Source organism: Lipotes vexillifer, unplaced genomic scaffold (assembly GCF_000442215.2).
Source record: "Lipotes vexillifer unplaced genomic scaffold, Lipotes_vexillifer_v1.1 scaffold43, whole genome shotgun sequence".
In the NCBI taxonomy this organism is placed as follows: domain Eukaryota; kingdom Metazoa; phylum Chordata; class Mammalia; order Artiodactyla; family Lipotidae; genus Lipotes; species Lipotes vexillifer.
Window position 1 is genome coordinate 758333 of NW_006770037.1, and position 12540 is coordinate 770872.

General features: G+C 35.8%; 1 protein-coding gene across 1 annotated transcript in view; it reads right to left on the reverse strand.

Annotated features, from left to right (window-relative positions):
- The window catches only part of TXNDC16 (thioredoxin domain containing 16), a 108863-nt gene that overhangs the window by 36145 nt on the left and 60178 nt on the right, over window positions 1-12540 (reverse strand). Inside the window, 2 exon segments of the mRNA XM_007445955.1 lie at window positions 2516-2652; window positions 2989-3157. Coding sequence (XP_007446017.1) covers window positions 2516-2652; window positions 2989-3157 — 306 coding nt within the window.

A 12540-nucleotide genomic window follows, 5' to 3' on the forward strand; every position in this document is an offset into this window, starting at 1 on the left:
AAAGATGCTACCAGAAAACTACTAGAGCTAATCAATGAATTTGGTAAAGTAGCAGGATACAAAATTAATGCACAGAAATCTCTGGCATTCCTATATACTAACGATGAAAAATCTGAAAGTGAAATCAAGAAAACACTCCCATTTACCATTGCAACAAAAAGAATAAAATATCTAGGAATAAACCTACCTAAGGAGACAAAAGACCTGTATGCAGAAAATTATAAGACACTGATGAAAGAAATTAAAGATGATACAAACAGATGGAGAGATATACCATGTTCTTGGATTGGAAGAATCAACATTGTGAAAATGACTCTACTCCCCAAAGCAATCTATAGATTCAATGCAATCCCTATCAAACTACCACTGGCATTTTTCACAGAACTAGAACAAAAAATTTCACAATTTGTATGGAAACACAAAAGACCCCGAATAGCCAAAGCAATCTTGAGAACAAAAAATGGAGCTGGAGGAATCAGGCTGCCTGACTTCAGACTATACTACAAAGCTACAGTAATCAAGACAGTATGGTACTGGCACAAAAACAGAAAGATAGATCAATGGAATAGGATAGAAAGCCCAGAGATAAACCCATGCACATATGGTCACCTTATCTTTGATAAAGGTGGCAGGAATATACAGTGGAGAAAGGACAGCCCCTTCAATAAGTGGTGCTGGGAAAACTGGACAGGTACATGTAAAAGTATGAGATTAGATCACTCCCTAACACCATACACAAAAATAAGCTCAAAATGGATTAAAGACCTAAATGTAAGGCCAGAAACTATCAAACTCTTAGAGGAAAACATAGGCAGAACACTCTATGACATAAATCACAGCAAGATCCTTCTTGACCCATCTCCTAGAGTAATGGAGATAAAAACAAAAATAAACAAATGGGACCTAATGAAACTTCAAAGCTTTTGCACAGCAAAGGAAACCATAAACAAGACCAAAAGACAGCCCTCAGAATGGGAGAAAATATTTGCAAATGAATCAACTGACAAAGGATTAATCTCTAAAATTTACAGGCAGCTCATGCAGCTCAATAACAAAAAAATAAACAACCCAATCCAAAAATGGGCAGAAGACCTAAATAGACATTTCTCCAAAGAAGATATACAGACTGCCAACAAACACATGAAAGAATGCTCAACATCATTAATCATTAGAGAAATGCAAATCAAAACTACAATGAGATATCATCTCACACCAGTCAGAATGGCCATCATCAAAAAATCTAGAAACAATAAATGCTGGAGAGGGTGTGGAGAAAAGGGAACACTCTTGCACTGCTGGTGGGAATGTGAATTGGTTCAGCCACTATGGAGAACAGTATGGAGGTTCCTTAAAAAACTACAAATAGAACTACCATATGACCCAGCAATCCCACTACTAGGTATATACCCTGAGGAAACCAGAATTCAGAAAGAGTCATGTACCAAAATGTTCATTGCAGCTCTATTTACAATAGCCCGGAGATGGAAACAACCTAAGTGCCCGTCGTCGGATGAATGGATAAAGAAGATGTGGCACATATATACAATGGAATATTACTCAGCCATAAAAAGAAACGAAATTGAGCTATTTGTAATGAGGTGGATAGATCTAGAGTCTGTCATACAGAGTGAAGTAAGTCAGAAAGAGAAGGACAAATACCGTATGCTAACACATATATATGGAATTTAAGAAAAAAAAAATGTTATGAAGAACCTAGGGGTAAAACAGGAATAAAGACAGAGACCTACTGGAGAACAGACTTGAGGATATGGGGAGGGGGAAGGGTGAGGTGTGTTAGGGCGAGAGAGAGACATGGACATATATATACTAACAAACGTAAGGTAGATAGCCAGTGGGAAGCAGCCGCATGGCACAGGGAAACCGGCTCGGTTCTTTGTGGCTGTCTGGAGGGGTGGGATAGGGAGGGTGGGAGGGAGGGAGACAAAGAGGGAAGAGATATGGGAACATATGTATATGTATAACTGATTCACTCTGTTATAAAGCAGAAACTAACACACCATTGTAAAGCAATTATACCCCAATAAAGATGTTAAAAAAAAAAAATATATATATATATATATTCTTTACATATAGTAAAAAGAAAAAAGGAAAACAAAAATATTTGTTGGCAAATAGTTAAATAAATTATGGTATATTCATCCAAATATTATACAGCTATGATGTTTTTGAAGAATATTAATCACATGAAAAAAGGCACCCACTTTTAAATAAAAACAGCAGATACTAACCTAAATACATAGTACTAGCCCAATTACATTCAAATGTACATAAATATGCAATATATCAGTACAAAAAAAACAGTGAAGGAATTACATTAAAGTTCAACAACTCTAAATAATTACAGATTTTTATTTTTTTCTTCAAACTTCTCTGTATTTTCAAAATTCTCTAATTGAATTCTGTATAATTTTAAAAGATATTGTTTCAAAAAAAAAACCTAGTAAACGAGTTTTTAGCTGTATATTACATAATTTAAATGTTCAATTCCACTTACCTGTTGTCATAGTTGGACTAAACAGCCCCAGTACTGACACGCTAGAATAGGAGATCAGGTCTTTAGGTAATTTCCCACTTAAATATTCTTCTGCTTCTTGGACAGACGTAATGTTCACTGGGCACGAAATCCTGTTGCTGGATGAATATTTAACTATATTCAAAATTAATTTTTAAAGATACTTTTCAGCTTGTAAAAAAAATAATAAAATATACTGAACGTAGCATATTCCACAGGATAAGCATCTGACAAAATAAAGACAATTAAATACTATTCTAAACAAAAAATCAGCCACATTAAACAAAATTTCTATCTCCCTAAAGGTGACGGAATGTAGTAGATTCTTTAGTGTTTCCCCTGTGATCTCAATTCATACCTCCTTAACCTATCCAAAGTGTGTCAACAAAGTATGGGAATTAGAAGTTTTATAGACCTAACATTTTAAAAATCTTAGGGTGAAGCTGAATACTTACAGCTGGATAAATTTTAGGAGATCTTCAGTTCCTAGCATACCAGCGTAAGATACTGGGTTCTCGCCTTGCTTGTACATCTTTACAACAGGAAATTCAGTAACATTTTGCTTGGCACATACATGAGACCAATCTGCACAGTTTACTCTAGTAAGCAGCATAGTAGAGGTGCCTAAAGAAAAGGAAAATGCACATTTTACAAATGTTAATGTAGAAAACTCATTTGTTGAGAATTGTCAATATCTTTTATATCCCATTCTTTTATTTAATGCTTATTGGAGTATAATGGCTTCACACTACAGTGTCAGTTTCTGTTGCACAACAAAGCCAATCAGCCATGTGTATACACGTCCCCATATCTCCTCCCTCTTGAGCCTCCCTTGCACCCCTCTAGGTCATCACAAAGCACCGAGCTGATCTCCCTGTGCTATGTTGCAGCTTCCTGCCAGCCAACTATTTTATATCTGGTAGTGTATATATGTCGATGTTACTCTCACTTTGCCCCAGCTTCGCCCTCCCATTCCATGTCCACAAGTCCATTTTCTATGTCTACCTCTTTATTCCTGCTCTGCAACTAGGTTCATCAGTACCATTTTTTTTGGGGGGGGGGGTTCCATATATATGCATTAGCATATGGTATTTTTCTCTTTCTTACTTCACTCTGTATGACAGACTCTAGGTCCATCCACCTCCCTACAAATAACTCAATTTTGTTCCTTTTTATGGCTGTATATATGTGTCACATCTTCTTTATCCATTCATCTGTTGATGGACACTTAGGTTGCTTCCATGGCCTGGTTATTTTAAATAGAGCTGCAATGAACACTGTGGTACATGACTCTTTTTGAATTATGGTTTTCTCAGGGTATTTGCCCAGTAGTGGGATTGCTGGGTCATATGGTAGTTCTATGTTTAGTTTTTTAAGTAACCTCCATACTGTTTTCCACAGTGGTTGTATTAATTTACATTCCCACCAACAGTGCAGAAGGGTTCCCTTTTCACCACACCCTTTCCAGCATTTATTGTTTCTAGATTTTTTGATAATAACCATTCTGACCGGCATGAGGTGATACCTCTTTGTAGTTCTGATTTGCATTTCACTACTAATTAGTGATGTTGAGCATCTTTTCATGTGCCTCTTGGCCATCTGTATGCCTTCCTTGGTGAAATGCCAATTTAGGTCTTCCGCCCATTTATTAACTGGATTGTTTTTTTTGATATTGAGCTCCATGAGCTGTTTGTATATTTTGGAGATGAATCCTTTGTCCATTGTTTCATTTGCAAATATTTTCTCCCATTCTGAGGGTGGTCTTTTTTGTCTTGTTTATGGTTTCCTTGGCTGTGCAAAAGCTTTTAAGTTTAATTAAGTCCTATTTGTTTATTTTTGTTTTTATTTCTGTTACTCTAGGAGGTGGGAGAAAAAAGATCTTATGTCAAAGAGTGTTTTTCCTCTAAGAGTTTTATAGTGTCTGGTCTTACATTTGAGCCTTTAATCCATTTGGAGTTTATTTTTGTGTATGGTGTTAAGTAGTGTTCTAATTTCATTCTTTTACATGTAGCTGTCCAGTTTTCCCAGCACTTATTGAAGAGTTTGTCTTTTTTCCATTGTATGTTCTTGCCTCCTCTGTCATACATTAAGTGCCCATATGTGCGTGGGTTTATCTCTGGGCATTCTATCCTGTATCATTGATCTGTATTTCTGTTTTTGTGCCAGCACCATACTGTTTTCATTACTGTAGCTTTGTGGTACAGTCTGAAGTCAGGGAGCCTGATTCCTCCAGCTCCATTTTTGTTTTTCAAGATTGCTTTGGCTATTCGGGATCTTTTGTGTTTCCATATGAATTGTAAAATTTTTTGTTCTAATTCTGTGAAGGATTCCATTGGTAGTTTGATAGGGATTGCATTGAATTTGTAGATTGCTTTGAGTAGTATAGTCATTTTCACAATATTGAATCTTCTAATCCAAGAACATGGTATATTTCTCCATCTGTTTATGTCATCTTTGATTTCTTTCAGCATCGTTTTGTAGTTTCTGAGTACAAGTCTTTTGCCTCCTTAGGCAGGTCTATTCCTCGGTATTTTATTCTTTTTATTGCAATGGTAAGTGGGAGTGTTTCCTTAATTTCTCTTTCTGATTTTTCATTGTTGCTGTATAGGAATGCCAGAGATTCCTGTGCATTAATTTTGTATCCTGCAACCTTACCAAGTTCATTGATTAGTTCTAGTAGTTTTCTGGTGGCATCTTTAGGATCTTCTATGAATAGTATCATGGCATTGGCAAACACTGACAGTTTTACTTCTTTTCCAATTTATACTCCTTTTATTTCTTTTTCTTCTCTGATTGCTGTGGCAAGGACTTCCAAAACTATGTTGAACAATACTGGCAAGAGTGGACATCCTTGTCTTGTTCCTGATCTTAGTGGAAATGCTTTTAGTTTTTTACCATTGAGTATGATGCTTGCTGTGGGTTTGTCATATATGGCCATTATTATGTTGAGGTAGGTTCCCTCTATGCCCATTTTCTGGAGAGTTTTGTCATAAATCGATGTTGAATTTTGTCAAAAGCTTTTCCTGCATCTATTGAGATGATCATATGGTTTTTATTACTGAATTTCTTAACATGGTGTATCACATTGATTGATTTGCATATATTGAAGAATCCTTGCATCCCTGGGATAAATCCCACTTGATCAGGGTGTATGATCCTTTTAATGTGCTGTTGGATTCTGTTTGCTAGTATTTTGTTCAGGATTTTTGCATCTATGTTCATCAGTGTTATTGGTCTATAATTTTCCTTTTTTTGTGATATCTTTTTCTGGTTTTGGTATCAGGGTGATGTGCTTTGTAGAATGAATTTGGGAGTGTTTCTTCCTCTGCAATTTTTTGGAAGAGTTTGAAAAGGATCAGTGTTAGCTCTTCTCTAAATGTCTGATAGAATTCACCTGTGAAACCATCTGGTCCTGGACTTCTGTTTGTTGGAAGATTTTTAATTCTGGTTTCAATTTCATTACTTGTGATAGGTCTGTTTATACTTTTAATTCTTCCTGCCATCTTGGAAAGTTTTGTCCATTTGTCCAAGAATTTGTCCATTTCTTCATGGTTGTCCATTTTATTGGCATAGAGTTGTTTTTAGTAGTCTCTTATAATCCTTTGTATTTCTGCAATGTCAGTTGTGCTTTCTCCTTTTACATTTCTAATTTTATTGATTTGAGTCCTCTTCCTTTTTTTCTTGATGAGTCTGGCTAAGGGTTTATCAATTTTGTTATCTTCTCAAAGAACAAGCTTTTAGTTTTATTGATCTTTGCTATTGTTGTCTTTGTTTCTGTTTCATTTATTTCTGCTCTGATTTTTATGATTTCTTTTCTTCTACTGACTTTAGATTTTCTTTGTTCTTCTTTCTCTAGTTATTTTAAGTGTAGGGTTAGATTGTTTATTTGAGAATTTTCCTGTGTCTTGAGGTGAGATTGTATTGCTATAAACTTCCCTCTTAGAACTGCTTTTACTGCATCTCATAGATTTGGGGTCATTGTGATTTCATCAACATTTGTTTCTATGTACTTTTTAATTTCTTCTTTGATTTCTTCAGTGCTTTCTTGGTTATTTAGTAGTGCACTGTTTAGCCTCCATGTATTTGTGTTTTTTTTACAGGTTTTTTTTCCTGTAATTGATTTCCAATCTCATAGCGTTGTGGTCAGAAAAGTTGCATAATACAATTTTAATTTTCTTAAATTTTCCAAGGCTTGATTTTTGACCCAAGATGTGATCTATACTGGAGAACGTTCCATGTGCACTTGAGAAGAAAGTGTATTCTGACACTTTTGGGTGAAATGTTCTATAAATATCAATTAGATCTATCTGGTCTATTGTGTCATTTAAAGCTTGTGTTTCATTATTTATTTTCTGTCTGGATGATCTATCCATTGGTGTAAGTGGGGTGCTGAAGTCCCCTACTATTATTGTGTTACTGTCGATTTCTCCTTTCATAGTTGTTAGCATTTTCCTTATGTATTGAGGTGCTCCTATGTTGGGTAAATATTTATAATTGTTATATCTTCTTCTTGGATTGATCCTTTGATCATTATGTAGGGTCCCTCCTTATCTCTTGTAAAAGTCTTCATTTTAAAGTCTATTTTATCTGATATGAGTACTGCTACTCCAGCTTTCTTTTGATTTCCATTTGCACGGAATATCTTTTTCCATCCCTTCACTTTCAGTCTGTATGTGTCTCTAGGTCTGAAGTGGGTCTCTTGTAGACAGCATATATATGGGTCTTGTTTTTGTACCCATTCAACCAGTCTGTGTCTTTTGGTTGGGGCAGTTAATCCATTTACATTCAAGGCTATTATCGATATGTATGTTCCTATTACCATTTTCTTACTTGTTTTGGGTTTGTTTTTGTGGGTCTTTTTCTTCTCTTGTGTTTCCCAGTTAGAGAAGTTTCTTTAGCATTTATTGTAAAGTTGGTTTGGTGGTACTGTATTCTCTTAGCTTTTGCTTATCTGAAAAGCTTTTGACTTCTCCATCAAATCTGAATGAGATCCTTGCTAGGTAGAGTAATCTTGGTTGTAGGTTTTTCTCTTTCATCACTTTAAGTATATCCTGCCATTCCCTTCTGGCCTGCAGTTTCTGCTGAAAAATCAGTTGATAATCTTATGGGGATTCCTTTGTATGTTATTTTTTGTTTTTCCCTTGATGCTTTTTCTTTCTTTGAATTTAATTTCTGTTGGTTTAATATATGTATTGGTGTGTTTTTCCTAGAGTTTATCCTGTATGGGACTCTCTGTGCTTCCTGGACTTGACTGACTATCTCCCTTCCCATGTTAGGGAAATTTTCAACTATAATCTCTTCAAATATTTTCTCAGACCCTTTCTTTTTCTCTTCTTCTTCTGGGACCCCAGTAATTCGAATGTTGGTGTGTCTCGTGTTGTCCCAGAGGTCTCTGAGATTGTCTTCAATCCTTTTCATTCTTTTTTTCTGCTCCTCAGCAGTTATTTCTACCATGTTGTCTTCCAGCTCACTTATTCATTCTTCTGCCTCCGTTATTCTGTTATTGATTCCTTCTAGTGTATTTTTCATTTCCGTTATTGTGTTGTTCATCTCTGTTGTTTGTTCTTTACTTCTTCTAGATCTTTGTTAAACATTTCCTGTATTTTCTCAATCCATGCCTCCATTCTATTTCCGAGATTCTGGATCTTTATTATCATTACTATAAATTGGTGCTGAGATGAGGACCTCCTTGAGACCTCACTCTGATGAATATTCCCTGGGATCTGAGGTTCTTGGTTAGTCCAGTGGTTTGGACTCAGAGCTCCCACTGCAGGATCTTCGGCCAGACCCTGGGCTTGTGAACCAGGATCCTGCAAGCTGTCGGTTCACTTTGGGGTTCCTCCCATCTCCTTGGGGATCAGAGTCCCCCACCAGCAGCCAGCAGGCGCCCTAGTTGTGGGGAGACGCTATCTCTGCATCTTCCCATCCCACCATCTTGACCCCACCTCTATATCCCATTCTTATTACAACTTCTCAGCAGCATGAAACACTCCAGCTGAAACACTCTTCCCTTGATTTTCTGCAGCACCTTCCTCTATTGGCTCCCACCCCCACCAAGCTGCTTTCTCTTCTTGTTCTACCCTCTCTTCTAGACAATCTCAATAATCATCAACAATCTAATGAATCCTAAATTTATAGCTTTGGCCCAGGCTCATCCTTTGAAGTTCCAGACGAATGTATTCTTACTGCCTTCTCTAGTTCCCTTTGAAAGGAAACATCCTCAAACTCAAGATGTCTAAAACAAATATGGTTTCTTTCCTCTGAATAGTGGTGAATGTTGCCATCTTTGTATAACTCGGAAAACAAAGTATCATGTCTTGCACCTCCCCATTCCTAAACTCCACAGGTCTAATCACATCAATCAGCATGCCCTTCAATTTTACCACCTGAATTTTAAATACCTCTTATATCTGTCCCTCTCTCTTCACTGACACTATTTATCATTTCTCCTAATTTATCTCCCTGAATTCGATATGTCTCTACACTGAAGCTAGAGATATCTTTTCAAAACTCAAATCTACTTTGCTACCAGCCCACACCCACCAGTTTCTGCAGTCAGGTCTTTTCACCCCTTCAGATCTCTGCACATGTGACCATTTCAAGGAAGCCTCCTCTGACACCCTGATCTGCATCAGATTCCTATGCTCTTAGAGGACCAAGCTCTTTTCCCTATCTCATCATGTAATTATGTACTCATCTGTGTTGTTGTATGATTAGAGCTCCCTGAGAGTAGGGACTGTGTCTGTTTTCCTTGTCACTGGTTTTCTAGCACCTAGAGTGGTCCTTGAACATGAAACACCTTAAATATGTGTGTGAATAAACTAACACATGGAATTCATTTAGGGCTTCACATACCCATCCTAAATATTATAATTTCTTATTTATTTATTTAAAATATTATAATTTATTCTCAGCCCAAGAAAATACATCATAGTGGAATCCCAAACAGAAATTTCTACTTGTTCTATACTAATACAGTTGACCCTTGAATAACACAGGTTTCAACTGTGCAGGTCCACTTATATGTGGATGTTTTTCAATAGTAAATATTACAGTACTACACATTCCAAGGTTGGATGAATCCATGGATATGGAACCTCAGATATGGAGCAACTATGTATACAGAGGGCCAAATCTGTTATTTTCGGATTTTCTACTGCACGGAGGGTCAACACCCCTAATCCTTGTGTTGTTTAAGTCAACTGTATATGCAAGGCCCTCCAAAATGTGTAACTAATTAGGTGAAGAGATATCAAAAAACAAATGACAAAGCACCACACAACTCAGCTAATGAAAGGAAGGAATAAATTCTAATAAAAGGAAACTTTAATATAATATTAGATCAAAGAAGGAATCTCTGTGTATCAATATAGGTTATATCCTACTTTAAGATGTTACCTACCCATATGACTAAAATTGTGAAATGCAGTATTTTAATATTTTATTGCCAAAAGTTTTAATACTGAAAATTCTTTCTTACATTTTAAATGATCCTAGATTATATCTCACAGATGCAATAACTTACTATCTTAGATTTAGTGTTAGCAATTTGTTTGATAATATAGGCAGGGTCTAGTCTGTCTTATTCACCACTATAAACCTGCTGCCTAGTACAATGTCTGTTACATATTATGTGCCCAATAAAAATTTGTGAAATGTGCCCTGATATTTCTTCGTGAACAAATTTTCAATGTTTACACTAAAGTATATTAATACCTGAATATTATATGCACATATAAACAAAAATAAATCCTTATTCCTTGTAAAGTTGGATCTACTCTATGAAGTTCTCTTATCCTTTATTTTAATCATTTAGTCAATAAATATCTAGTGGTGCTTGTACTGGTGCTTGTTCAGACAATATCATATTATGTACTGCCACCCAAGGATGGAACATGGTGTTATTACAAATGTAGTTCTTTCCCTTCAATAAGCATCCTCAATGGGTCTACTGCTAAAAATGTTATTATTCCTTTGTCCAAGTTGAAAACTTTGATGTTATCTTTAAAACTGGAAAAAGAATATTGATACATATCATTAAAAGTTATAAGGCTACTTATACTGAAATTATCACATTTTTATTTTCTTTCCTGTAAAATGGTTTCAATACTTAATCATGTTTCAAATGGAAATAGTCTAATATTCTAAGATGACTGTAGTATTACATTCCACATACTTTATCAATGCAGCAATTCCAAACAGGGTTCTTAATTTAAAAGAAAAACAAAACAGACTCTCTTAGCTACAGATACTATGTAATTATAAAAAACTTGACATTTGCTGCCACCTTGTGACTGAGTATAAAATATTCTCCATCCTCTTGTACTAAGAGATAAAAAGTGGCTTTTTCCCAAGTCAACATGAGAGATTACCGGACTAAAGTACCAAAGTATTACAATATTTTCCCAATTTACAAAATTACAGTATAGGCTTCACCATAGACACAAAACACTATTGTTATGTATAGTATGCATTTCTATATTAAGCCTCATGAACTTCCAAAATAATCTATTTATCTGATATCTAATTACTAACTGGATTGTTATTCATAAAGAACATACTAATCAAAAAAGGAATCAAGCCCTTGGGTTGGTTATCTGCTTTTTTATTCTACAAACACATACAACTAAGAGTCCTTGCATTGAGGGGTCACATCTTTATTTGGTTATTAACAAAGAAAGTAAGAGAATCTTTTTCCATTCTCATTTGGTATCTAACCAAATGGGCTGGGGAGGGGGGAATAATTCTATTATTCAGGGACATTATCCAATTACTATTTAATTGTGGTTTATATTTTCCCCCTTTTTCTTTCTTCTAATTATTTACCAATAAGCCTGGAAAACCTAAGAGAAGAAACTTAAATCTGTCTATAAATTGCCACCATAAAGGAGAATCTAAAAGAGAATGACAAGATTGCTTTAAAAAAAAAAAAAAGTTAAGGGGCTTTCCTGGTGGCACAGTTGTTGAGAGTCCTCCTGCCAATGCAGGGGACACGGGTTCGTGCCCCGGTTCGGGAGGATCCCACATGACGTGGAGCGGCTGGGCCCGTGAGCCATGGCCGCTGAGCCTGCGTATCCGGAGCCTGTGCTCCGCAACGGGAGAGACCACAACAGTGAGAGGCCCGTATACCGCAAAAAAAAAAAAAAAAAGTTAGGGATCACAGTATCTATAGACTTAATCATCTCTTCACTTGGGGAATGAAATAATCAAAAGTTGGATCAAATGTGGTTGGGAAATGAACGGAAGAGAAATGGTTCAAAAATGATTTTTTATACCTCTGATTACTGTATTACTGTAGAACATGTTGCATTTAGGATTGACTTTCTGGAATCAACTTCTTGAGTTCACAAAAGTTCCCAATATATAGGTTGTATAACAGTACACATTTTCCACTAAATAAAACAAAATTTATGAAACTCTACTACATTTGCTTAATCATTTACTCAACAATTATTAAACACCAGATATTCTGTAATGTAATGCAATGCACCAAGTCCAGTGAGCCGAGTATAAGACACACTCTCCACCCATAAGGAACTTACTAAATAATGAAAGAGCCTGTAAGTTAGTGCCTCAAAACTAAATGGTGGATGCATTCCTGGAGTAGCCAAGAGAAAGCCTATTTAGCCATAATAGCTTTTATTAACAAGAAAAACAGAGTAGGAGGAAATCATATTAAAGATACAAAGCATGATATATTCTGTCTTATTCAAGTGATTACAAAACATTATACTTACCTAAGCCAACACTATCTCTCTCTTACTAATGCTAAGAGGCCTCCCTACTCCTCCATTTTTCTTTGCTGGGATGGTGGCATAGACATTTTGAGTTCATTCCTTGGATTCTTATTTGTCTACCACTGAATCAGGTTTCATAGAACAGTTAAAATAAAAAGATCCTGGCTATTAAAAAATATACTAGCTGTATAGCTTCAGGAACACTGGTATCTTAGTTCCTTCATTAGGATGTGGTCTTATCTATCAGAATTTTATTTAATAGTATTTAGT